The sequence below is a fragment of the Cuculus canorus genome, chromosome 9, assembly GCF_017976375.1.
Source record: "Cuculus canorus isolate bCucCan1 chromosome 9, bCucCan1.pri, whole genome shotgun sequence".
NCBI classification, from domain to species: Eukaryota; Metazoa; Chordata; class Aves; order Cuculiformes; family Cuculidae; genus Cuculus; species Cuculus canorus.
Genome location: NC_071409.1, coordinates 14,930,019 through 14,957,720, shown reverse-complemented (window position 1 = coordinate 14,957,720; position 27,702 = coordinate 14,930,019). Strand labels below are relative to the sequence as shown.

Here is a 27,702-nt window from a genome sequence, read left to right as displayed (position 1 = left end):
GCAAAATACTCCCAACATACGCACAAATAAAAACTTCATTCCATGTAATGCCTTTTCAAATGTTGGAGCTTCTGCCAGCATTCAGCTTTCCCAGACCAGGCTGCAGTCTGGCTCGCTGGTGATGCACCCTTTGGAGTGTCACAGCCCAGCAGGTGAAGGCCCGGCTGGGCCGAGAGCAAAGAGTGGAACTGCATTCTTTCCTTCTGACTGCTGCTCATTCCATAACCCCTGACTGTAAATCCCCTTTGGCTAACGATGCACATCAAAGTAACAATTTGCATGTCTGGATTCACCCCATCTAGGCCTGCAATGTGTTTCTAGCTGCCTGCTCACATCAGCTATTAGGCTCATATTTGGTGAAATCGGTGAAAGCACACAGGAAAAAAAGGGATTCTGTGAAACAAAGAGAAACACTTCTCATTTCCCCACCACTAACGCCCAGGGCTCCTCTGTCAGCACAAACACCAGGATGAGCAAAGGGGAAGATCAGAGCGAAGTCCATACCACAGAGGTGATTTGGAAGCAGGCCTCATCCGGGCAGCTGCTGGCAAGTAGAGACCTGCCCTCTCTGTAGGCATCAGTGCTGTGGCTGGGCCAGGCTGGAGTTGGTGACCTTGCTGAGCTAGAAAAAGCCGAGAGAGAAAGCCGAGATCCCAACAACTCTACGGAGGAGCAGAGTCAGTCAAGCAGTCAAGCTTTGCTGGAGGAAGATGCAAAACTTACATCTAGTTTTTAACATCTGGGGTGAGTGGCTTCTTTTTTTATTTTTTATAAAGCAGCAAGTTTTCTGTCAAGAGTTTTTAATATATTTATTTGAAAACAAGGTTTTGTGAAAGAGTACACTAAATAGCATATATCTGTTCTTCAGCCATAAAACACGGACTATCAGCTTTAGCTCAGCACAGGTTGGGGCTGCATGCACTGAACAGCAGATTTCAGTAAGAAGGTCTTCATGTCCGTCTTTCTGATATCAAGCATAGTGTCTTCTTTAGAGGACATGATACTGGAGGAGAGGGAGAGAGAAAACAGAAAAGCAAATACATTTAACTAAGGCTTCTTGTGGTTGCCCCCACGCACTCACCCGAGCCTGCCTCTGAAGCAACATTTACAGTTTTTAGCAAGGAGTTTGTTTTCCTGCCCATCCACCATTCAAGTACATCATCTTTCCTCTTGGGAGCACTGGGACATGCCAGCCCATATTTGGAAATAAAGCAACTGGGTTTCTGCCTTTCACTGAGCAACTTGAACATCAGTTCAGGCACTTTAACCAAGGAACCTGAGAACTCCACCGTTCATTGCCTGGAACAGGTCTACAAGTATTGTTATGTTGGGCTCAGAGAGCACCACAAAGCCCGTGACCGGAGTATCTTTAAACTCTGCTAAGACCTGCTAGGAACACAAGACAAGAGAACACAGAACACAGAGTCGTTCTTTCAACCAATCCTGTCACACTGAGGTCAAGTAGATGACAGCTTTGTTACATAAACCACTCGCCCCTCTGGGATCATCATTCATGAGCATTACTCCAAGCTCAGCTGCTGCCTGTGACCCCGTGCACTGCGCTCTCTGCCCAGCGAGGCTCTACTCACGAGCAGCCAAGCCTGTGAGATTAGAGATCAGATCCAGTGTGACTGGTCAGGCCTGATCCAGAAGAGCAGGTTTCACTTTTATTGCTACCAAACTCTTCAAATTGGGACAGAGCATGATTCTGAAGTGCTTAGGGACATGGTTTAGGGAGTGTTAGGAATGGTTGGACTCAATGATCCAGTGGGTCCTTTCCAACCTGGTGATTCTGTGATTCTGAAACTGGTGCACAAGCCATCAAAGAACTAAAACACGAGTGTGGGGTGCTGGTAGCTGCTTCAGTTGATCCAAAGAGGCTTTTCCCACATGTGGATTAATAAAGGTCACTCTGCACACTCCACTGTACCTTGGGTCTTAATCATCAATGTACTCGAAGGGCTCTGGCGGTTCAGGTTCCTGCTCCTCTTCCTCAATCTTTGGACCGTGAGCTGCCACGGGTTCAACCAGCTCCTCCATATCTTCACTGGTGTCCTTCAAAATGATGATGCCTCCAATGGAAAGCTGCAAGACAAGTGCCACAAGCATTAGAGCTCCTCACTTCTGCCTCATGGTGCAGTGGTTGTGACCATACGAGACACCTCAGCAAGACTAAGTTTCAGACAGCAAAGCACTGGACACCCACCTGAATCCCTGCCTGGTAAAGGAAGGGAGCAGAGCCTATCCAGGCTACCTTTTGTATTTCCACTACCTAAGTCTCAGTTCAATAGAAAATGGCATCTGGATTCACAGCTTTACCCCAGTCTCAAACTGGAGCTTTCCACATGAAAACTAATTGAACCATAATTGCTTTATGAGGCTCATCTTTTCAGAGCAGCAAAGTTTAACGAAGCCGCTCTGTGTGGCCACCTCCCAGAAGCGTATCTGAAACAGAGACTAATCTGACCACCAGCTTCCACTGACTGAGGACTCCTATTAGCAGAACCTCATAAAACAAAGCAGAATTAATTAAAAAGATCACAACCAAAATCCTGGCAGGCTAAAGCAGATTGGTGTGTCTCCAGGACTGAAATGCAAGGTGCAAAGAGGCAGTGCTGTGTCATGACTGGCTGGGAGCAGAACTTGGAGCACAGCAGGACTCTAAGCTATAAACAGCATTTCAAAGAAGCCTTTCACTCTGGTATTGCCCAAAGCATAGCAAAGCTCCAGAACAGATCCACTTCAAGAGCCGCTGTGGTTACACACCCTAAATCTCAGCAAAAAACCTGCACTGTTCTGTTCTCTTCAAAGCCTGTGTTTGGTGAGGTAGGCAGGAAACTGCACTCCCCTCACCAAGGACTCAGCTTCTTTTGAGACGGAAGCACACAGCTACATCTGTCCACAGCATGAGTGGACCACGTATCTTCCCAATTGGATCTTCCCAATCCAAATACCAGGTGGGTCACCTCTGCTTTTTAAAGGGCAGAAACGGAAAAGTCCTTCCACAGCTTTGCTAAAGGAGACATTTCAAAAGGGGCCGATGCACAGAGAATTCCACTGTGCTGATGTGTTTACAAGAAATCCATTTATTAAAAACATGACTATTTCCCTGGAAAAAATATTACTACTTCTGAACACAGTTTCCCCACACATAATCCTGCAAAAGGGGGAAGTCTCAAACAAAAATAAAGGCCAGAAGAATTTGACTCAGGAGATACAGCAGCCAAGAGCAAGCTTATTAGCTTTGCAATATATTTGAGCATCACACAGAAAAGTTAGTTACCCTTTAGGCTAATGCTAAAAGATTTTTTTCATTCTCCATCTGACGGCCATATACTATCTCTTCTCTATGTTAACAGGAGATGTAGGCACTTTTCTAAGGTCAGATGTAACTGAGTAAGAAATACGTTTAATGAAAGCACCCTTCCATTTAGGTATAAATGCCACTGCAGAATAATAAAGCCCCCGCACAAGTCCTGATGTATTGCATTTCTTTGACAATGAGCCTGTACAACTTCTCAACCCATTGTAAAGATGGTGGCTCAGTCTTTATGTCCCCAGTAATGTCATTAATACACAGAGCATGTCTGATCGATATCCATTTGGCATACATAGAAGAAAGAAAAAACAGGCAGCATTAGCACGATGAAAAGGTTTGCAGAAGCTCTGGCTTTCCTCCAGCTAGAATTGCGCGTGATCATTTGGAGAGAGGGACATTAAAAAGCAAAGAAGACAAAAAAACATGCAGTGAAGCTGCAAATCTCTAAAGCAGCGATACTCCAGCTCTGAGTGACATTTGTGTAAACACAGAACTTCTGAGTCCTCACATACAAGGCCAGCACTGGGAAAGCTCTGTCAAGCACACAGACAAGAGGGTGACACTTACTGGTTTGAAAGGCTGGTATCGGCAGCTCTCTGTCATAGTGAGAACTTTCAGCTGAGCAGGCATGACTCTGGCTGGGTTGTCCAGAAGCTGGAAGTTAGGTTCAGGCTCCTTTTTCTTTTCTTTTTCATCCTTCTTTTCAGTGTCATCCTGCGGAAGGCGAGGAGAGCATGAATATGATTGTAACAGTAGTCTCCAACCCTTTCACTATTCAGGAGGTGTAAGGTACAACCTGCTGCGTTTAACAGAAGCAGCAATTCCAGAGCATGGTGAGAAGCCGTTCTCCTGCTGAGGAATAAGCTAGAACATATCTATCAGCTGAATGCCAGCGCATATTTAAGTATGGATCATCATCATCATTGCAATGCCTCGCTCTCAACTGCAGGTGAAAAGAAGTTCAACAAGAGGTGGCAGTGGAACAGTTTACAGTTTCCCTTAGAAAGGGAAGCCAGAGGTAAAGTCACCACATTTTGTTCACAACTGAAGATCCTTTAATATCATTACTAAGCACACAAAATTGCCAAAAGCTGCCCTTGTATTTTCACAGCTATAGAGCTGTGACTGACAGCAACTCAACCAAAATGACTCGACTTCAGGGAATTGCAGTTAAACCCTCCTTTACCAATGACTCAGCAGCTGGAGGCAAGAGCTCTGAAGTAAAAAACATGGCATCCTTTACATACTTAAGAACACGGATCATGTTTTCCCTCTTGCTTGGGAACATCTGAGTTGCAAACAAAAAAAGACTGTAGAAAAGATGGAAACAGCCAATAGGAAATGAACAGCAACACCACTAAATGCACAGCACATGCCATAACAGCAGACAGGACTTTCTGTGGCACACTGACTGCTTGTTGCTGCGCAGATCTCTTGGAAGCTATGGACTAACAGCCCTATAACAGGCATAAAAGAAAAATGGGAAAATAATTATACTTCTAAAACATTAGGACAATGGCAAAACACTTGACTGAAACACAGCAGGTGGCAGCAAGCTGCCTTTTTACTATCCTTGTTTCTCTGCTCCACTAAGCCAAGAAAACTTTTCAGACATTTGGAGTGTGCATACACACAGACATGGCACGACTCCCTTCTCAACACCTGAACTTAAATGTAGGTTGTAGCAATTTTAGAAGAACTGCATCTGTTCAGCACATTTTCCTTAACATATAGTGCTGCAAGGACAATTCAAAGAAAAGGCAATGTTTGAGGAAACACTGATAAAGGAGCAAAAGGACAAAACCCAGAGATTCAACCTCGCACGCATGAGATGATACATTTTCTGGGCCAATTGTGTAAAGTTCAGTGCCTACAACATGGCTGCATTTAAGTAGGTCTAGGAAGGTAATTTTACACCTAAACCTTTGATCTTAGGCCACACTCCCTTCACAGACCATTTGTATGCTTCTTTTTAAAACTAAAGAAACTAATAATTCCTTGACCATGCTGTTTTTCTGACATAGACGTTAAAGAGGAATCAGAAAGCTTTCTGCCGAGTTTGTCAGCATAACGCATTTTCAGCTTACAGCTGGCCTTGGCATATTTGCATCTGTTAGCAGAGGACAAAATGAAAAGTCCTTTGTCAGGGTACAGCAAGAATTTTAGCTGCCATATGTTTTCAAAATTACAGCAACCACCAAGAATTCATTATCCAGCCATTTCTCCATCCCTCATCCTGCTCCAGGATGACACGTTATTCACAGATGAGATGACAAGTTCCTGTGTCAGGTCTATGACCTTAAAGAAATCATCAGAGGAAAAAGCAATCACCCTAACTACTGAGCAGCACATGGATCCTGTGCTCAAAGCTCAGCTGGTCCTGAAGTGGATGTGGATAAATGTTTGGCATTTTGATAATGGGCAAAGCACATAAGAGATTGCTGCTAATAAGGACAGGGGGTTAAATGTGCAAAACTAGAAAGCTTAAAGTCCTTGGTGCTTTCAACTGAACTGGACACCACCAAGCAACTGCTACACCACTGAGTCCTTTAAAAGGTCAGAGGTACCAAACCCATGAAATTAAGACTTTTTCCACATTACTAAGAACAGCACAGGGATAAGAGATAAAATTCCCTTGGTCTAGGAACAGCAGGCAATGAAATAATGCACAAAAGGTTCATGCAGTTAAAGGCCATAAATTTGTCAAATCAAGCTTCTGCCTTTAAGGAAGTCAGTTACTAAACAATACCGAGGGAAATTTATTGCTCAGAAATAATGGATTCACAAATAATACCACCTCTTGCTTTTAACAGCGCACACACATGCAGAGTAAAGGTGCTAACCAGTGTGTGCAGTACACCGAAAATGTGTTAATGCTTCGCTCAGAATTAAGACAGGTGACAGGGGACAGCACTGAGTGAGTGCCAGCTTTCATGATACACCTTCCACATTTAGGGGGCAGGGGGAAGTAGGCATTTAACTTTCAATGTTTACACCCACCACTTCCATCTTCTCCTCTTCCTTCTTCTCTTTCTCCTTCTCCTTTTCCTTCTTCTTGGCTTTTGCGGTGATGGATAGCACAGCAGTGGAAACCTGGACAGATCAACAGAGGAGGCATTCAGTGTGACAGCAACACTGTACGCTGTGCTTCAGCTCCCCAGGCAGGGGAACAAAGGGCAATCAGTGTTAGGTCAGTTCTCAGTGCAGGTGTCAATAAGATCAGTTCCACTTCCCACCCACAGCTCTGTTTAATAGACAAATACACCATGGCAAAGCAAATAAATGGCACAGATGGGACAAAAAAATGCCATGAATGCAGAGGGGTCCAGCCACACATGCAGAAGGAGAGCAAATTTCCTAACTCAGAGATTAATCATTACTGTCTGGGTCTCTATATAAGAGGTTTGTTTGTGTATTTTTGACAGAGCAACAAATGGAATTCTTGTTACAGTGAAACCCGTTGCCAGAATCTCCAAGGTAAAGAAATACGTATGTAGATACTCTTCAGAATGACCTAAAGCTGTTCCACTGCTTTATCAGACAACTGTGTTTCTCACTGATCTAAGGAAGAGAATAAGCAAAAAGCCCCAGACGTGAGCCCTCAGGAGGCTTTGGCACTCTAGAGTCAGAAAGTGCCTAGAAGCAACACTCAAACGCAAGAATTCAGCATGTCTGCCTTCCAGCGAGCACATCTCTCTATCCACAGAAACTGTCTCTGTAAGGCAGTAACTTGGTCAGAGGGACAGGGAGCAGCCGCATTTCTCATGTTGCTGGTGAGGCTTTCTAGGCTAAATGTGGGCCCTTGGCACATTTTAATTTTGGCCAGGGAAGTTTAAAAGGGAAAGGATTTGTCCAATGCCCATCCTGTTCCAAAGCCGAGAAAGCAGCTGTGAGCAGCAAGCTTTGCCTTTCATCAGAGTTCATCTCTGGGTTCCTTGGTAGCTTGGAAATCTGTCCTGTGTAGCATTCAATCCTGGTAAAATGTTTTACAGTTTTCACACAATGTCATTCATCAGCATGACAGGCCCGAGGTCTCCACCGCTGTGATTGCTCCCTAAGGGCTGCTCTGCCTGCTGCTGTGGTCTGCTCAACAGCTTTCGCCATCTTATGCCAGGACACAAATTGCTTCCACTATTGTCCCACTTGTCATCCTACAGGTCTCATCTCTTCCGTTTCAATACCTAGACACGCTCAGCTCCACATTTACCAATCCATGGGCCCAACAGCTATTATCCCAGCACACGAGCTCACTGCCCTGAGCCCAGCTACACTTCTGTCCTCCCATACGGATTATTTGGGAAGTGTCCCACCTAACATTCTCAATGTTTGTACTGCAGTAGCATTTTGAAGCCCAGGTTGTGAACAAGGATCCCAATGTATTCGTTACGGCATAAAGATGATACACATACAGATCAGTGGCACATGGAAAGCAGTTTTATTAATCAATGCTTCTGCTTTATCACTGGAGACAAGAGAGGTTCCAGGCAACTCAGCAGCACAGCAGTTGTATGCCTTGATCAGCAACAGTCCCAGACGCAGCAGGGAAAAATAGCTAGAATTCCCTTTCAGAGACAATAGTGCCTGCCAATGTTTCTTTTGTTCTTTAGACTCCCTGTTAGTGCCACCAAAGTCAATGTTTATACAGAAGAAAAAGAGGTTAGTCTTTACAACACAGCAAGCTAGCCCAAATACCTTTTCTTTTTCCTTTTCCTTTGGTACCTCAAGAGGTGGGGGGTAGGCAAACGTGGACGGCTTACAGTTGGACTTATACTGGACTTTTGGCATCTAAGACAAACAGTGAAAAAATTGTTAGAGAAAAGCAGGCAAAAAAAAATCCACAGTAGAATAATTACTTTAGCTTCATTTTCCTTCCAGCAGAGACAAACACAGATCCTCTAAAGAACACAAGCTTCCCCTTCTCCCCCTCCGGAAGCTGAGAAATTGTTATCAGTGGCAACAGTTCAACTAGAACAATGTTATTTAATTATTCTCTAATTCGAGCCTGGCAAGCTCTCCTAGCTTTCTCTGTACACTCCATGCTATTCACACCATGCTTTGTTTTCATTGCTTCGAAGCTCTTGTGGTTTTGCTGTTATTGCTGTTCCTGCTCATATTAACAGAAAATTGGTTTAAGATCTAAGTGAAGATCTGCTCTGCCAATGCACGCTAGGGCAAACCAAGCACTGCCTGACATGCACCTCATGCAAAAGGACAGTACATTTTGGGGGTGGACTACCGATTTCACATATTCTCTTATTCTCAGCTACTTAAGCAAGTAAAAGCATCTTCTGACAGCCAATCCAAATTCTTAAACTGAATTAATTTCTGCAGTATCTCAAGTCTCTTCCTTTCCGACACAGGATGGAGCAACAAGAGAACAGGGACTGACTGCACTGGGGAAGCAAGGCAGGTGTGGTGCAGCCCCGAACACACATCCAGCTTGTAACTGGCTTTAGTATGCAAGCCAAGTTACACAACATATTGTGATCCACAACCATTTGGGCTCCCTGGAAACTCTAAGAGATGGAGACAGGGAGGCGAAACGGCAGTACATCCAAGCAGCCAAAAAGGTGCTGAGTCTATCACCACCAGGGAGGCACAGAGACAAGCATATCATTTCCATCACAGAATTAGTCTCTTACATCAATGCAACCTCTGTGAAGTATTCAGGACAGAGAGGGAAAAAACAAACACATAAAGCATTTTCATGCAAATCCCTCTCTTCAAACAGAGTGAAAATTTTGAGCTGTGCTTACAGTGACTCAATGCTCAGCCTGAGACAGGTGGAGAAGAGCATCCCAGAGCCATAAGGTGTTGGTCCAGGGGCTGCAATCCATCCAGCTGGCTCAGTCCCCCAGAGGGACTCAGCGCAGCCCAGCCCTATGTCTGCCCAGGCTGCAGCAACAACGGGAGAGGGCTGCACACCCTGCACTGCCACATTCAGAAGCCTTCTTGGGCAAGTTACTGGCTCAGTTCTTCAGCACTGAAACTCAGCATGGCACACAGCTTGCAGCGGCCATACCACAACTGATCAGTTGGAGAACTGATTTAGTTCTTACTCCCCAAGGAATGCAAATAAATCCTGTTTTCCCATCGCTAGATTTCCTAGGGGAGAATATCACATTATTTGGGTAGGCATGGGAGCAACACAGATTTTTTAAAAAAAGACCTTGACCTTGTGGAGCGATAACAGAGTGCCTTTGCCCACATACACTGGCTAGAGTTTCTTTCTTTACAGCAACTCTGAAATAAAGGGGCCAAAGTCCGCTCTCTACCTTTTTCCTGCCCCTGGCTCTGCCATCTAAGCCTGCTTTTCAGACTTCTTCCAGTTAGCACCTTCCCTGGCACAAACAAGCTAGAGATATGCAAAGAAAACTAAGAAATCCATGCACACCCCTCCCAAACCACTCGAGTCTTCCAAGCAGCTATCAGCACCTCTTCTCCTCTCTGCTCATTACGTACCTTAAGATCCTTGTTAAGGCCAATGACGCAGGTTGGGGTGAAAGCCAGCGACAAGAAGTGTGACAGTGGGAACCAGAACCAGAACTGGGTGAAGACCAGAACCCCCACCACAGAAGGCATGTGAGTATGTCCTGTCCTCGACTGCAGTGAAATAGTTACGTTATGGCCCCCTGAGAGAAATCGTAAATGAAATAAATTAATCAATGCATTCCTGGGTATTCCACAAAGACACCTGATCAACACACCCCTAAAAGAGCTGCTGTGAAAGAGGTTACAGAGCACAAGCCAGGCCACAATGTTGTTAGCCTTCCCCTTTGAAAACACCTCCTTCCTCCACTGTGATCTCAGCTTACACAGAAAAATGGATGGACACTGTAACCAAACTGCTCTATTTGCTAGATATACCCAACCACAATCAATGAAGACAGCCCTTCCATGCTCTTTTTTCCAGGCTACAGGTTAAACAAAAGTAAAATGCGGAAGGCAGGGAGCAGGGGAGAAAAAGGCAAACCTTTGCCATAAAGAGTTTTAAAACACAGCATACAAATGATCCCGAAGACAAGACTCAGAAGGAAAACAGAGCATATAAACCAGTGCATACAGAAACCTTTCTATGGCTGCCTCCTTGATCGGTCAGTTATTCAGAAGAAATATGCCTCAGTTTTTATCCTACACCATCTCAGCAGAAAAAAATGTAAACAGCAGCAACTTCAGAAGTTGCTTCTAGAGGTTATCAATCTAAGCAGCAAAGAGACAAGCTCCTGCAGTCTTTGTGGCAAAAATTATATCTCTGTCAGAGAACAAAGTCTTAGCTTAGTACTTGCAAAGCAGAGACCAAAGCAGCTCCATGTGTTGATGTAGTGCAGAAACATCCAGCTAGAAGCCAAACTGAAAGACTGGGCTTGCAAACAGAGTGAGAAAGTGTCAGTCTGATCTTCAGTCTTCTGACGTACACAGTAAATTGAGCTGAAGAGGGCACAAGGCAAGTCCCTTACCACTGAAAAGACCAGGTGCGGGGAGGTTAGCTTTGTTAAAATACAAATGCTCACTTGTTGCAAACTCAGGAACGCTTTCCAGAAAATCCCAAACTGGAGTCACATTCCTCTGCCTCGCACAAACAGCCGCCTCAATAGCGCCAGGCAGCAATGGAGCTAACTGAGCTTTAAAGACAAGCAAAAATCAATTTTTGCTGCCAAAACTAATGAAAGCCCTGAATGGAGCAGTGATCTCATCTCAGCTGTCAGTGCCAGTCCCAGACGAGCAGTGGAAGATGGAGAATCTTGGTGCCCTCCTGTATTATACCCTGCATACACACTATTTTGCCTTTCCTTTTGTGGTAGCAATAGATCTGCTGTTTGACCAGAGAGCTCCTTCCAGCTGCCCCTTTGAAGAAAGGCAGTGATATGGTCCTGTCTTTTACTACTGCTACCACTGCTCTGCTTCTCGTCACTTTCTCCGACACCAACCTCTTGCCCTTAAGACTTGAATTTGTCATCGCACTGTACAGAAGGACTGCCCGAGGTTCTGTGCTATCCTTAAACATGTCAAACACTGCACACTCAAATTTCTACTCTTCTTCCCCATCTTCACTTTGAACTTGTCTTCACTGCATCACTTTGTAAGCGTCAGGTCAGTAATGTGCAGATATCTGGACCAAGAAGCCCAGTGAATGTTGCACAAGCAGCTTAACTAGACTTTATCAAACTTTTGAACTTTAATTTTCAGAATTTATTTTAGAATTATATTACCCAGTCTCTGGAATTTCCTGGATGAGTAACAGATTTCATACTCAAAAGATGCTATCATGCTACTTTTTTCTGCTGTTTTACACCCACACACAGCCCACCCTCACTCCCAGGGATTTGCAGGGAGCCGGAAAGGTGGGGAGTCATGATATTGCACAACTGTGATTTATCTTCATAATTAAGTAGCAGTCCTGACAACCTGGAAGGGAACACATTCCAGATCTTTGGCTGGCTGGATGGATAAAAGCTGTGACCTGATGCCTGGAAAAACATACCCAAACACCCAAGAAAAACTTTCATGGCTCCTTGGGTAGCTCCACAGGGTCCATCTCCCAGAATTCACACTGCTACTGTTGCAATGTTTGCTGGAATTAAAGTGGCTGTTCTGGAGGATATGAAGGTTTGATGGCTTAAGTTTAATGTCAGTTAACAAGAGACAGAGCACAGCAAGAAGATGCCGATGACTTTGATACTTTGAAAAACTCACTCTTTACATAGTTGTGGTGGCACTTGGTAATACTGTGGCAGTGTTGCCCAGGACAACACACCACTACAGCGGTCGTTAGATAAAGAGGTTTCATGGACCTTGGAAATTAGTTTCCAGCCCTGGCTTAGCTAGCACCCCATTTTCAAACAATATCATACTGCTTCTTTCTCTACCAGAAATGACTTTGAATTCACTTAATTTATGTAATGAACGAAAACAACCTGAACTGTTCAGCAGCAGCACAGAAAAGTCAATCTCACAGGAGGAGCCATGAAACCCACTGCAGAGTCGATTTCAGCACATGGCAACAAACTGATTCAGGCTACCTTGCGCTTCATTGCCTGTCTGAATTGGGTTATTAGCACACATCTAACAGACAACAACATTAGCACAGAATAACAGCTTTTTTCCTAACTACCAGCGAGATAGACTCAGCTCTGCATGAAGAATCTGTGAACAGAGACAGGCAGGAGAAAGGTAGGAAACAGAAACACTACATTCAACATGTGGGAGAGCAAACTGTATGCATCTAAGTTTTTATGTACTAAAGTCTTTAATATTCAAATTATAATACAACATGTGAGACGTATACTTGGAGAGACTGCAACGAGGAGATAGGCAACTGTTACCATAGAATTACTGGGTTGGAAAAGACCTTTGAGATCGAGTTGAACTGTACCTGTCCACTACCAAATCATATCCCTAAGCACTTCATCTACCTGTCTTTTAAATACCTCCAGGGATGGGGACTTGACCACAGCCTTGGGCAGCTGTTCCAGTGCCTGATAAACCTTTTGGTGAAGATATTTTTCCTAATGTCCAATCTGAATCTCCCTTGGTGCAACCTGAGGCCATTCCCTCTCATCCTATCACTTGGGAGAAGAGACAAACACCCACCCCACCACAACCTCCTTTCAGGCAGTTGTAGACAGTGATAAGGTCTTCCCTCAGCCTCCTTTTCTCCTCAATGTCCTTCTTGTAATGAGTGGCCCAAAACCAAACACAGTATTCAAGGTGTGGCCTCACCAATGCCCAGTACAGGACCAGGACCCCCCCAGGTCTTTTTACACCGAGCAGCTTTCCAGCCATTATTCCCCAAGCCTGTAGCACTGCACAGGGTTCTTGTGTCCAAGTACAAGACTCAGCTCTTGGCATTGTCATACCATTTGTCTCAGCCTATCGGTCCAGCCTCTTCAGGCCCGTTTGGATCATGCTTTCTTTTCACCTTCATTACATATGTCTCCAAACTGTGATGAATCCAGTACTGTGGCTGTCAGGCTGTGAACAGCTTCTCTGGCTTCAGTCTGCACTGTCCAATGCTACACTCTGTCCCCAGCCCATTGCACTGCTGATCCCATCCAACCCTTTCCTAAATATTGAGAAAAGGATTTCCCAGATACACTACAAGGATATTTGTGTAGCGACTGCCACTTCTCATTTTTTCGCACTGATGGAGAAATGTGGCATTAAGAACCAGAGAAGATACCTACAGTCCAGAGGACAAAATAGTTTTCAAGCGGATAAAATGCTGACATTAGATCAGTGTATCGCTTTTGTAGTGCACATTTATAATTACATACTCCAGAAAATAAAGCACATTGATTCTGCAAAGAACAGAAAAAGAGTCATCAGCCTGGAATAAAAGGGCATATCTGTATATGAAGGGGAGTGATATAAAAGTTCAGAGGTTTTGGGGAAAAAAAACCACCCCTAAGCTAAACTTAGAGTGCCTACACTTTTCTTATTTTATTAAAGAAGTAAATATGTAGCTGCTGGGGCCTTACAATTAGACAATGATCAAATTTTTCATTTCCATTTCAGTGCTCCCAAGGTACCATGCCCCTTGCACGAAACCACCAGTCTAAGGACTGCCTCATTGTTAGAACAAAAACCCCACCTTCAGTGCATCATTTCCCAGTTGTGCACTGGAAATGTTGCACTCCTAATCAAAGCCTGTCACTGGAAGAGAATTATACTTTTGTTCTTCCCTCCTCTCCCCCTGCCAAGCCCCAAAACCCCAAACTCAGTTGCCCCAATGGTGGCAGGTGACATGAAGAACCTTTTCTTCCTGGCAGCGATAATTAAATTCTATAACTCATTGTTTCAGATAAGAACTTGTAGTTGTATGGGAGAGATAAGAAGAATTTATTCTTTTAAGAGGCTCTAATGAAAGTGGCAATAGGTTAAGACAGGGTAGCTCACAGCCTTCCCCCAGCTGCTCAGCAAGAAACAGAGGTTGAAGTTGGCACAAGTTCACATGCAGTTTATTAGAAGTGGATGCTTCTGGTTTCCAAGTCATTATACAATACATGAGTGACACAGGAAGCAAATAAGGGTTTAGCTGCATTTTTATGATTTAATTTTAAAGGTAGGAATTCGAAGCAGGTCTGTACTGCTGAGAGAAAAATTTCTAAGCCAGCTGGGCTTTGGCTTCTCAGCAACACCGTATGAGAATGATGAAAATTATTGGAAGTCTTGTGCCAAGCATATTGCTCAGTCTGAGCTCGAGGAGGGGTAGCTGGGAGGCAAGAAAGATAAAAGAGGTGGTTCCTGTTGCTTTCTCCTTGGAGTAGCCCTGGTCATAAAGCACAAAGCAGTCTGACTGCCACACGCTCACCAGGAAGAGAGCTTTTTAAATACAGTTTCACACAGATAGGTGCAGGGATCCCTAAGTTTTCCCATCCCCTCAGCTTGGAGATGTAGTAATTTCATACAGACACTGTGTACCCACAGTGCACGTTGCTGTGCTTAAGCCATGCTGCAGAGACAAACATATATATGAGTTTACTTTGCTTATGTGATTTCAGAACTAACCTTGATCTTGGAGTACAGGGAAAACCAGTTGGTTTCTACCTAGCAGAGGGAATAACGAGGTGCATAGCAAGAAAAGGCCACAGCACAAAAAAGCAGGTGGGAGAAACTGTGTTTGGAAACTCAGAAAGATGGTGCTATTGACACACATAGCACTGTAAGTGTTAACTCCAGCAGAAGGAAAAAATTAGAACAAAACACTGTCTGTCCTCATTGATCACAGAAGTTTCCCTTAGTAGGCCCTGCAATTCAGCCTTTGTGAAATGCTCAACACTTAGTCATTAATGCTCATGAAATGAGGTTTCCTCTTAGAAAAAGGGGTAGTCTGTGAAACCAACTGGGTCTTCTGAAGTAGAACTGATGCATTTAATTATGCTTCCCTCTTTGTGCAATACTTATCTTAATAATCAGGAAAGAGGCAAAATCTAGTTATTAAAAACATATTTAATGCATATATATATATTAAACTGGTTATGTCAAATTTTAACAGAAAAAGCCAAATATGAGGACTGAATACCACAAGATTTTCAAATTTCTGGAGCAGGTGCTTACTTAGAAAATTAAATAAGCAAACTATCATGATATAAATCAACATTCAGGTTGACAAAACCAGACTTAGAGCAAAAAGATCATATTTGGCCAGACTTCTGGACGCAAATTCTGCCCCAATGACTGCCTTGAGTCTCTCCTAACAGAAGCACGTTGATACAAGCTGAAACTACATAACAGGGTTTATTTCATTAATTAGCTACAATGACTTGAAATTTGAGATTTCTTGCTACTACGACATGACAGGCATAAAGCCAGCACCTCATCTCCCAAATGAAATTTGATATTACAGCTATTGTAGCCAAACAAGTTTAAGTAATTTTGACTGCTTTAAATGCTTGGAATTACCTGCATCCAAAATGCCTTGTGCCAGGATTGCTCCAAACTTTGCCATAACGTCATCATGCTTATCATTGATCACTTTGGAATAGAGCTGTCTGAACTGGCTGACCTGGATAAAAAAAAGAATAAAAAGAGGGAGAGATTATAAAATTGACTGCATGAGTCAAATATTCTTTCTTTAATGGAAGCATCCTGGATTTGTCTTTTCAACAGCTTTAGTCATTGGTATTACAAGTCATCCCACTAATACTTAATTTCAGAGGTTTTCCCCACTTGAAGATACCCATACAGTGTTTTTAAAATAGCACAGATGAACACGTATTCCAAAACATATTTTGCAGACCTTATAGAAATAGCCTAAGAATCTCTGGAGTGCCACTGGAATAAAAGACCAACCAATGAGTTCATAGCAAGAAATACGACATGTTCTTATGTGCGTGACGCTGCCCTTTATTAAATTTCCTCCAATTCCTGCTGCTGAAAACCTCCAACCTATTGTGTTTCACCTGTACGATATTTCTGCTGTACTGATAATTCCCATATCATCAGCAAATGTTGCTACTGCACTCCTATCTTTTAAGTGAAAGTCATAAGTGAAAATAATAAAGTAACAGCTTATGCCATCTTATGTTCACCACAATATTATAAGTGCGCATTAACAAGGGAAATTGCTAAACCTTTGCTTATATTATCACCTTTGTGCTGAACAGCTTCATCTTTCACTGGGTCACTAAGTGCTGAAGAGTCAGAACAGTATCACATCCAGCAATATCTAAGGCTTTATCAAAAATTAACAACTTATGTCTTTTAATACATCCAGTGGAGCAACAATACAGCTAAAGTAATTTTTATAGCTGAAAAAGCAGATCAGAAATCCCAATCCACAATCCAGCCAAAACCTAGGAAGCTGCAACCCAAGCACAGCATCTGGAAGAATCTTTTCTACCTCTTCCCTAAATTAATTTTAATCCAGACATCCGTGTGACATTTTGGTTTTATTTTTTCTGTTTTCATAATAAGCCTTCATTTTATGTGCTCAAAAGCAGAGGAGGTCTTTTCAAAAAGGCCCTTTCCAAGTTGTCTTGAACAAGCTTCTCCCCATTACTGGTCCACTTGGTTGCTGGTATACCAAGTCATCTTCCTACATCTGTGGCCACAGATGAGAGGACAAGCTGCTAGCTCAAGGCAGCAGGGCAGACACAGTCACCAGAGACACAGGGCAGCTCCAAGTATTGCAAACGCGGTTAAAGTTTCCATGTATGAAGCCCTAATACCAGACAACCCCTCACCACTTCCAAATCTGAAGAGACTGTGCCTCTCCAGGGACACCAGTGACATGTGCTCAGTGACAAGTGTCTGAAGAAAGGTCCTGCCTTTCAGCTGTGAAACATACTTTGTGTCTGCTGTAGGCACAGAGCCCAAACATCAACACCACCACTAGGAATGTACTCTTGCACAGCCTCTGATGCTCTCAGCACCTGATTATACCAGCAACAGAGGTTTCAACACCAACTAGGATCCTCAGGAGGCCCTTCTGGCTGATAGCAGCACCCAGCAAACAGCTGGTATCCTGTTCATGCAGGACACCATAAGCTCCAGGGCTGTGCTAAGGGTTGGTAGCACTCAGCACCAGAATCAGCCTCCAAGCGTCTTTCCCAGCTCACGTGGCCTGCTTTGGGGTGCAGTGAGCAATCTCAAACTGCTTACATAAGGCTTTCAGATCCATGAAAAAAACCAACTATTCATAAAAACGAGTCAATGCCATGAGAAATGCGGTGGGAATAACATTTTGTTAAACTGGGATTCATCAAGGTACAAAAAAACCCCATACCAAAACAGAACAAAGATCTGACCAAGAGGATAAATCAAACTGCAGGGTTTTTTGAGCAAAGCTCAGGATCAGATTACCCCGTAAAACCACATCAGAACCATGAGGTAATCCTACAGCTGAGGCAATGCCAGCAACAATTTCACCACATTTCATACGTGAATGTTTGGTCAGAGGGAGTGAGAAGAGATTCTCCCTCGGGAGATTATGTCTGATGTCTGGGATGGAAAGAAGATAGAGGTTGCCTCTCTAGCCCTCGAGCGTTATAATCCGGAGCTGCAGCGCTGCCTGGCAGCCCCATGCACTCAGGGAACTCTTCAGATTAAGATTGCCTGTTTTCTGCAAAACAGTTCTCAATGCACAGTAACTCATCACAGCACTTAAAACACAGGTGCCCTAAAGAAACAGCCACCCTCTGGTAGATTCCTTTTTTACCTTTGCTTGTTCAGCCACTAATGCAGCTGTGCTACTTGTCACAAGTCAATCATGACCTGCTAAAAAACACTCTATTAAAATTACTTTGTTTTGCACAAATAGGCCGTCTCACAACCATGAGGCACCAGAGGAAGCAGCCACCTTTAAACAGGAGAAGCAAAGCTGAACACCATACCACTTCTTGGGTACAGCAGGAGGCATTTACTAAAACTGATAGGGGGAAAAGAGCAGCTATTTCCATTTTTCAATCTAAGTCACTCCAACAATTTGTGTGCTAATATTAGTTCCCTATTCACCAATTCCCCTTTGCGTTAAAAAGCTTTTAGTTACCAGTCCCTGTCCCCAAAAGGAGAGGATTTAAATTTCCGTGCATTTATTAAAACTAAGAAAAAGGAGCACCATAGACTTTCTGGGCAGCCACACATAGATTTGTGGCAGGGAGATACTACATTCACAATACAATGTTTATTCTGGATATACTGACCAAACTCTGCTCCTGCTTCGCTCCATTTATGCTTTTTCACACTCTTCCAATTTTTATTTACAGAAGCTTACACTGAGGTTTATATGTTTAATATAAATAGTTTCCTTCTTATGCCTGACCTCTTGTGCTGGAAAAATACCTTGGTTTGCATTTGCAGCCTGGAGCAGGGCCTTGTGTAGTATCAAGGGCAACCACAAGCAGACTAGGTGAACCAAAGCCTTCAGATATGATTGGGGTAGACACACAGAGACATAGAAGCAGCATGTAAAACTATTCCTCTGGTTAAGCTAAGCAGTGGGATTCCAGGTGCCTGTTTAGAGCACATCATTTCTGTAACTCTGGGCTCAGCTTCTGGGTTTGGAATGTTTATAAAAACAGACAGATGTTACAAAGCTCATTCAGTGGACTGTAATCTGGAATTTGCACCATAATCAAATCTTCAGAGAACAAAACCCTGGGTGAAGTAAGAAGACATTCAGCAGAACTGCTAATGTTCACACTGGCGCCTGAAGTCTGATGGCGCAGCACCTTGGAACAGAGAGTAGATACGCCTCACTCAGGAAAGGCGAGGCAGGACTTGCAGGGGAACACCCACCTCTCCTGCTCATGGCATGCTGCCCCTGGGAGCATCCAATCCCTGACAGGCCTTCCACAGCTCCTACTCACATGCACATTAGTCCAGAGCAGACAAACAAATCACCTGGGCGACAAGCCCACCAGAAAGCCACGAGCTGTGGCACCAGGACAGCATGGACCTGGGCAGTGAGATAACCGGGATACTGTCGACTGCAAGGGACTAAGGGACAGGAACCTGGCTGCTAAACCTGGGCACATCAACTGCCACCGCTCCAGGAGACACCAACAGGTTACATCAGGGGATCAGCTGAGAGCAGGCCTTCAATGGACAAGCACCAAACAGCTACGATACAAAACATATACCCTCTACTAATAAAAATCCCTCTGCTAATAAAAATACAAAATATGTAGCGCCATATCAAGAGTGCTCTGCTTTCAGATAAATTCTGCATACGTATGCATCGTGAGCCGTGGACCACTGCCAGCCTTGGAAAATGTATTGAGCAAGCAAAGCTTTACTTTAACAGCAAAAGCAAACCTGTTCTATGAAAGGGTGGTAGACTACCCTGCCTGGCCTGAGGGATGAGGCAAACCCAGCTCGAAGGACTGCCCCAACACTCAATACATGGCAGGCTTGCATGCTAATTCAGGCCGTTCCTATAGAGCAAATGCTTCACAGGAATGGGATTTTTTACTGGATCAGGCCCCAGCTGAAAACCTTCCTTCCTGCTGGGGAGAGCCTGCTTTGACAGCTCTAGCTGCCGCAATTCAGGAAGGTATTGTCCTCACATGGAGCCACTGCTCTATCTCTCTGGAGAAAGCAAGAGCAGTACAGACAAAGGCTCAATTCTGCCTTCGCTGTTGGGGCGGAATGGAGCAAGGTGTCAGCAGACAGCAACTTCTTGAGCTGTTGAAGTAAAATCTGCCAGAGTTTGTCTAACAGAGCCTTTTCATCTGCTACTATTATTCCTTCAAACCACAGAAACACACACACCTCAAACTATTGAATAGGTTTATTTAATATGCTATGAAACCCACAAGCCCCGTTTCTTCCTTGAAATCTTCAAGCACTTTACAAATTTTAGAGCATTTGGAAATGTTAACAAGAAATTTATTTGGGTGACTTCTAGGAGGAACTCTGAAACATAGGCAGTGTCTCATTTCATCGTTACTAACATACCCCCCCAATTCTGACAATTATTGCTGGCCAAAACTACATGCCACTGATTTCAAATGAAGGCAAACATGCAACCCTGGAAACACTGAGGTAACAACACAGGCTTTAAGACATGAGAATGATACAGCACCATTTATTACCACAAACCCTAGGGACTGTCATTTATCATGTTGTATACCACTCCTCCCTCCACTAGTCAACATTTACGTATATGAAGCCCATAAGATTGTTAAGAATAAGTCTTAATATTAACTAAGGGAAACAGTGGCAGGTGATGTGCTGGATGTTTTTGAAAATGCAAGTGCTTAAAAACAAGCGTACTTAGGAACCTGCTTTTAATAAAACAGGTTTTAAACTGTTTGCATGCTCTAGCTATTTTTTAAAAGCTGAAGTTACTCTGCATACGCTTGCTCTCTTCGAAGAGCACTCAATATGCAGAAGCATCCAACAGTAACAGGCTCACATGAAGGAATGCAAAGGTGCTACTAGAATATAGCAAAAATCATCCTAGCAAGACCTAGCATCTTCATCTAAATGAAGGGGAACCAATGTAGTCCCGATTTCTTCACATCTTAAGAGATAATGGGCGAAGATGATTGAAAAAAGATAGAGGAAAAGCCTCAACCTTGCTTATTATCTTCTCATTTTGCCAAGACAACTATCCTAACACAAAACCAGGAAAAAGTAAATTCAATTCAAGATGTTAGACCTGTAGCTTGTCTACAAAATTGCTGTCTTAATTGTCCTGCAGGTCACAAATACATAATGAAGTTGTCATTGATTTCTGTTACAATGATCTCATCACATCTATAATTTAGGATTCCATTTCACAAAATAAACTCGTTATTGTTCTATATCCTGCACTAATACGGTTCTTAAATGTATCAAAAGAGGTCAGGAAAAATCCTGCTGACTGCACAGGGAGGAATTGTGTTTCAACTCCAAAGAGGCCAAATCAGCTTTACACAAGATTTGCTACTGGTTTGGCACTTAAACAATTTCAAAGTTCAGGGGACCTCCACGTAATGATAATTTTTTATTCAAACTCGTTATTTAAATTTAAAGCCTTTAAATTATCTGTTTATATAAAAAGTGAGCACAACAAAGAGGAAGACAAATACAGCAGAAAGAGGGCAGCAAAGGAGATTGAAAGGCACATATCTACATTTTCCCACAACAGAAATCGTTTCTTTTAAACCAAAATACTTTGATTCTTAATTCTCTGTTTATTGCTGGCATTTCAGCATTGCAACGCTTGACTTGCAAAACTCGGCAGTTATTTTGTTCCTGAAAAATCTGAATCTATTTAAGGAAGATTGTTTGCTACCATCTCCATCCCAAATTATCAGCAGGCAATTTAAAATCCTGTTAACCCAAAGCTCACAACCAAGAAGTTTACCAAAAAAAAGCATCCCAGAATAGACAAAACTGAAAGCTAACAACAAGAAGCTGGTCAGATCTTTATTAAAATCACCACTTCTCACATGCAAAGCATCATGAAACCTTTAGAAGCAGTGAGATGATAATATGCAAAATTTAGCTTTTCTGTAACTCCATCAAGACCACACGTAGAGCCTATGGGACATGAAATCCAACATGCGCCCCTTACCAGCTGCAATGCAAATGCTCACATACATCAGATTAGACACCTTGGCACAAAGTGCTCCTGCCTGCCACTTAGGAATCTAATCAGATCAAAATATGTCACTGCAATCCAAAATCAGCCAGTTTTCTGAACTCTACCCTTTCACATCAGTGTAAAATAAGTTTTCTCAAGACCGGCAGAGAGCTCCAAAAAAAGTTTCCCATCGTTACTAAATAACTTGATTGGCAGCATATTCCTCAAAATATTCCTTTTACTTTTAAGCATAGAACTATGACGGTTATAACTAACTTTTGGGGTGTTCAAAACCAGTCAAACTTATATATTCTGTATTTAGTGGAATATTTTAATCATTATTTATAATCTTATAATCTCTAGGGTTGGGGGTGGTGGGTTTTTGGGTTTTTTTGGTTGTTTGGTTGGGTTTTTTTAATATCTGCAGTGTTTCCATGACCAGGTAATGAATTGCCTTCTGTATCTGTATTATATACCACTACTCAAATATTGCCTCAAACAAGGCTCTGGCATAAAGCTTTTTCAGTTCCTCTTCCCATTTTTACACAAGCCTCTGAATCCCAGACTTTACATATCATCTTGTATTTGCCAGCCAGCTATTTTAGTCACCCATTTAACAAGCACAGGTACCTCTGAAATCAAGGTTACCAGGATTCTATGGGGACAGAGCTCTGAATTATCACACACCTCAAATAATCTGTATTTTTACTAGCTGCTTACTTGTCTACACTTTTCTTTAAGACACACAGACTCTTTTGCCTATCATCTCAAAAAGACTGAAACTCCAATGACAGACTCAGCAAGCAATTCACAACAGTCTTGGACATCTGACTGAATCAAAGCAGTCTTCAATTCCCATTCCAAGAGAATCAGGGTGCTTTGCAAACTAAAATGAATTTATGCTCATAACACCCTTTCATAGGAGAAAGTATCATCTGTATTTCTTTCAGGTGGGAAACTGAGACAAAGCTACATAATTTGCCCAACGTTAGAACAGCACAGAATGATTAAACCTGATCTTGTGTTCTGAGGGATGGCATTACAAGCACCTGAGCAAGGAAGAAACAATAAAAGCAACAAGCAGTTTCCTTCCATAGCAAGATAATTCACATTCACTTCACATTCCAGAGACTTTATCTTGGAAGATGAGGAGATGGAACAGAATTCTCGTGTTCTGTGCTGGCTTATTAAGTTGAACTACAATTCGAACAATATAAACAACACTTCCAGATTCTGCACAGTGAAAACTGTCTTTTTTAGTTTCTTTTTTAACCAATTCAAAGGGACAAATTGTCTGCCAGCAAATCTTCAGTTCCGTGACTTGGAAATACCCAAACACCTGTATTTGAAGATTTCCTTCGCTGACTTTCCCAAGTAAAATTTTTCACTGGACAGAGATTTTTTTTCTTTCTCCCCATCCAAATGCAGTAAAAAAAGGCTGGTTTTATCACAGCTCAGTTTCTAAAATGACATCAATAAAAGCAAGCCATTTATAACAAACGAGTAGCAAAGTACCAGCCTCAGCACTCACCACAGCAGACGAAACATGGAACCTCACGGCTTTTATTAATATGGACTTTTAGTCTGTACAAATGTTTGCATATCACCATTTGTCATATATTCAGAGGGCAATCTATTTTTAAAAGCAAAACTCAGCATATGCAACCCATTCTGCCTTCTAAGCAGAAAGAAAAACGCCATTAAAAAAATGCTATAAAAAGCCACTAAGCTGATTCTGACTGCACAAACTGTTTCACCTGAAATGTGTATGACTAGCTACAAAAGAAACATAGTTATAAGACAACTTCCCTGCAGGGTGACCACATCCAAAACTAAGTTTACTAGATCAAAACCAACTTCTTTACTAAGTAACAGTGTTCATATAAGTCAGGAGCATAAAGACTTCAAAGCATGTCAATGAAAGATACTCGCTTTCATATCATTACAAGATGCTTTTAGACCTTTTAAGAAAGAGTACTTATTCTTGGAATGCCTAGAGTTAAAATGTTGTCATTTATCAGCAAGTTTTGATCAGCATGAATCGCTCCCCCATTCAAAAGTGCACACTCCAAACCATGCAGGAACTTCCTGTGATGCATTCAGCTCTGGTTGTCCACGAGGCACTCTCCATGCACGCTCTCTTGCCAATGCTTACATGCAGTGCCAAGCACTAAAGATTTTGCAACCAAGACCATTTTTCCACCTAACAAGCCAGTATGTAAGGTATGCCACGTTACCTTTGGGCAGGTAATCTCAGTCTGCTGGATCATGATAAGGGCAGATGCAATCAGAGCTCCCTGACGTACGTAGTTCACAGGATCATTTGTCATTGGCTCAAGCAAATTAATTGCTTCCTAAAACAACACAAGAAACAAGCAGTCACAAAGTTAATACTATCATTTTTAGTATCCCAGGACTCAGTACTGTAATTCAAGGTAATCAGATTGATGCTATCAGATATACTTTTTAATATATTTTGCCTGGGTTTGGTAAGTGAATTAGAAATCTGCATTTCTGTGGTTTTTAATCTAAAAATCGGGAAGGGAAAAAAAAACACAAAACCCAAGGGATGGATCAAACGAGATCCACCTGCAGAAATAGGGCAACAGATAAATGACAGTTCTTGTAAACAACAGATGCATTCATCATATTAGAACTACTGATACGCCTTAAATAGTACACATAAATTATTCATACACTTTCTTTGCCCTTCTTCCCAACAAAATACGTCAGCATTACCTTCATTTTCTGCATAAGGAACAAATGAACCAGAGATATCAAACAATATGTTGGAGGTTAGAAAATGAGGTGGTAAAACAATCTAGGTCCCAAATCTTAGCCTTACACTTTATTATGAGAACATTTAGTATGCCATGAAAGCATTCATTTCAAACCTAGATCGAGTGGGGCTGCCTCTGAGCACCCACATAGGAAATCTAGGGTTTTAAAACATTTCAAAATGCTCTATTGCTTCTTCAAATTCAATAGCTTCCTAGCTAAGCACAACAGTAACATGATCCGCAATGATCTATCAATAAGCATTCCTTCCAATGCTGTCAATGATTATGAAAAGCTATAAAAGCTATTGTAATCAATGCTGCTTAAATGGACCCAAGACCAGCATGGGCAATTTGCAGTCATCTCAAACTAAATCATCTCTTTAGGTACATTTTTACATCTGCGTTTACAGTTCTGCAACTTGGTGAGCCATAATTTAAATATACATAGAGTTATTACAGACACAAATTCATTTCTAACCATGCAAGGTCCTCAGTGCACATTACACTGGACAACTGAGCTCATCCAAACTCACTGCTGTCAAAATGAGATCCCTTTCTTTCCTCAAATTCCCTTCAGCTGTCCAGTCCCTCCCCTTTCCCAGTGCCAGCTGCAGCTGTTGTCCCACCTCTCAGTGAGCTTTTCCAGCTCAATAATTCAACAGAGAACTGTTCCCTTTTTTGTTGTTGTTATCTGGGTCAGTTTTCTGTGTTGTATCTGAATAAGCTCACTAGGGAGCAGGACACAAGACAGAGCAAAAGGTGGCAGGAGGGATCAAGATGACCTGTTTCAGCAGCACAAGTTGTCAGTGGGCTCAGCCAGCCTTCAGCAACCACACTCTTCAGACCTAAGCAGAATAAACCTATGATAGCAGTTTGTACAGCCATGAACTGCACAGGCAACTTTGCTCTGTGGCAACACAGAAGCCTTCTAAATGCACTCTCACGTGGTATGTGAAGCAAGCTGTTAGATACTTGTAGAACAGGAGAGATAACAATCAGACATCCACTCTAAGAAGCTCAAAACCTACTATTATAAGCTCTGGAAGACATGTCTATATGTATGTAATCAGTCTATATGTATGTAATCAGATGGGTTAGGTCTTTATCACACTATGTATCTGGAAATAAAACAGACTTCTCTGTGTAACTAAAAGCATTTCCACTTAAATCAACTCACGAGAGGCAGCAGGTTAAAATAATTAGCTTCTTGATTTCACCTCCCACTTCAGAGTAAAGCAACCTGGATAAAACCTGGGCTTTCAGTTTCCTTTCAAGCCCGCATGCTTTAGACGCTAAAGACGGCAGGCAGTGCACATCATTATCCTGTGCATTTCACAACACAAGTGATGTGCTGGGAGGTGCTGACTTGCAAGAGCCAAGTATTGAACAGTTGAGGAAGGGATCATTCAGGTAAGTGTGAGATTTATCCAAGACTCAAAAGCATGAAATATTACTTCCACATTGATAGTCTGTGCGCCTTTTCTGGAATAGTAATTCACTACCAGTACAGACTATATACATCCACGGGTGAAGCAGAGGAAGCTTATCCACATGTTTACTTGCTGCTTTCCCAATATGCACACACTTCTCACAGCAGAAGGGGAAATTCTTCTACTTTAAAAGGTCCCTGCTATCATGTGTGAGAATTATCCTTAACCAACGCTTATAAAGCAAGAATAAAATTTACTAGCTGTGAATTACATACCTGAACTACAGTAAATGTCATTAAATTTCATTGCACTTGGCTTTACTACATGGATCTTCCATGAATTGTGTATCACAGTAACAAAGAAGGGAGCTAGAAGTTATGCAATACTCCTGCTGCTTTCCTGTCACTGGCACCCCCTTGTTCTCCTGAAGCAATCTGTAAAAGATCAACTCCAAGGGCAAAGAGGCATTGATTCTGGAGTACTGAATATACATTTAGAGTTCAGTGGCAACTTGACAGTATAAAAACTCTTAAGAAAAATTTTGAAAACAAAATTCCAAGAATATACCAATAATGTATGAGAACATTCTCCTTTTCTCTTTCTTTATCTGTTCTGTACAAGCAGGAAAAGAACCTCTGTGCCCAGGACAGTTAAAGAATTTAAAGAAGTACTGCTCTACTCCAGCTGGCCAGCAGTGTACATGGGCGATAAACCTGATCTGCGTGTGTGATGTCACAAATGTCTATGGCAGAAGAGAGCAGAAACAGTCTTGGCAATGGATGCTTCTGGTCCTCACCTTGTTTCCAGTGCCCGCACAGCAGATACCCAAAGCCATGGCAGCCCCATAACGCACATGGGGATTGTAGCTCTCTGACAGCAAAGAAACCACACTTGGACACTGCTCAGGAGTCCTAAAGAAAGGCAAAAAAAAAAAAAAAAGTTGTTTATTATTGTTGTTCTTCAAAATATGGAGACTTCACTCTGTTCATACTGGAAAATCTAGAATTGCCCTCCCACGTCATAAGTTTTGCATTTCTCAGAGTGTAACCAGAGGGGTGGAACAAATCGACTAAGAGGAAAATGGGGAAGTGCACAAATGAATAAACTTCCCTATCACCGCAGATCTTGCAAACGGTTCCCACTACTAAAGCCTTCCTTTTCAGTGCATATTTCCTGCCTTTAAAAGATTACCCAGCAGAATGACGTATATATTGAGATTGAGGTCTTTACCTCTAGAAATCATGCTGTTGTGACAGGCTGGTCACTACCAGAGGTTTACTCTCCACAAGACACGGTGCTAAATCTTTCACCAGCAAACACAAAACCTAACTCCAGTATTCAATCAGCCTTCAAGGTTGCTGGGTCCCAAACTCCCTTCCGCAATCACAGATTCTCCTCATCCCCACCTGCTGTTGTAAATCAAAGCGTGGGAGGAAATGCTGATACCACACACACTTCCAATCAATTTTTCAGCAATGTCTACTGTTGCCTCCTTACAATATCATGCTACGATGTTGCTGCCTTTGAAGAGATCCGAAATGGGACTACATGCTCCCTGCCTTGCCCCTGGGAACCAGTGTCCTGTTGGTAATTACAGCAACAGAACTTCTACCCCAGTGTTGGGGAGATGAAAGGGAACCCTTAATTTCCTACAGCAAG

At 42.6% G+C, this 27,702-nt stretch overlaps 1 protein-coding gene across 1 annotated transcript in view; it reads right to left on the bottom strand.

The window, feature by feature from the left end:
- Nucleotides 1-783: 783 nt before the first annotated feature.
- Nucleotides 784-27,702, bottom strand: part of PSMD1 (proteasome 26S subunit, non-ATPase 1) — a 77,382-nt gene continuing 50,463 nt past the window's right edge. Inside the window, exons 17-25 of the mRNA XM_054074724.1 lie at nt 26,840-26,954; nt 24,071-24,187; nt 15,722-15,824; nt 9,782-9,951; nt 8,012-8,104; nt 6,320-6,412; nt 3,887-4,033; nt 1,931-2,085; nt 784-1,003 (exon numbers count right to left, since the gene is read on the bottom strand). Coding sequence (XP_053930699.1) covers nt 1,939-2,085; nt 3,887-4,033; nt 6,320-6,412; nt 8,012-8,104; nt 9,782-9,951; nt 15,722-15,824; nt 24,071-24,187; nt 26,840-26,954 — 985 coding nt within the window. The 3' untranslated portion in view covers nt 784-1,003; nt 1,931-1,938. The remainder of the gene's footprint in view (nt 1,004-1,930; nt 2,086-3,886; nt 4,034-6,319; nt 6,413-8,011; nt 8,105-9,781; nt 9,952-15,721; nt 15,825-24,070; nt 24,188-26,839; nt 26,955-27,702) is intronic.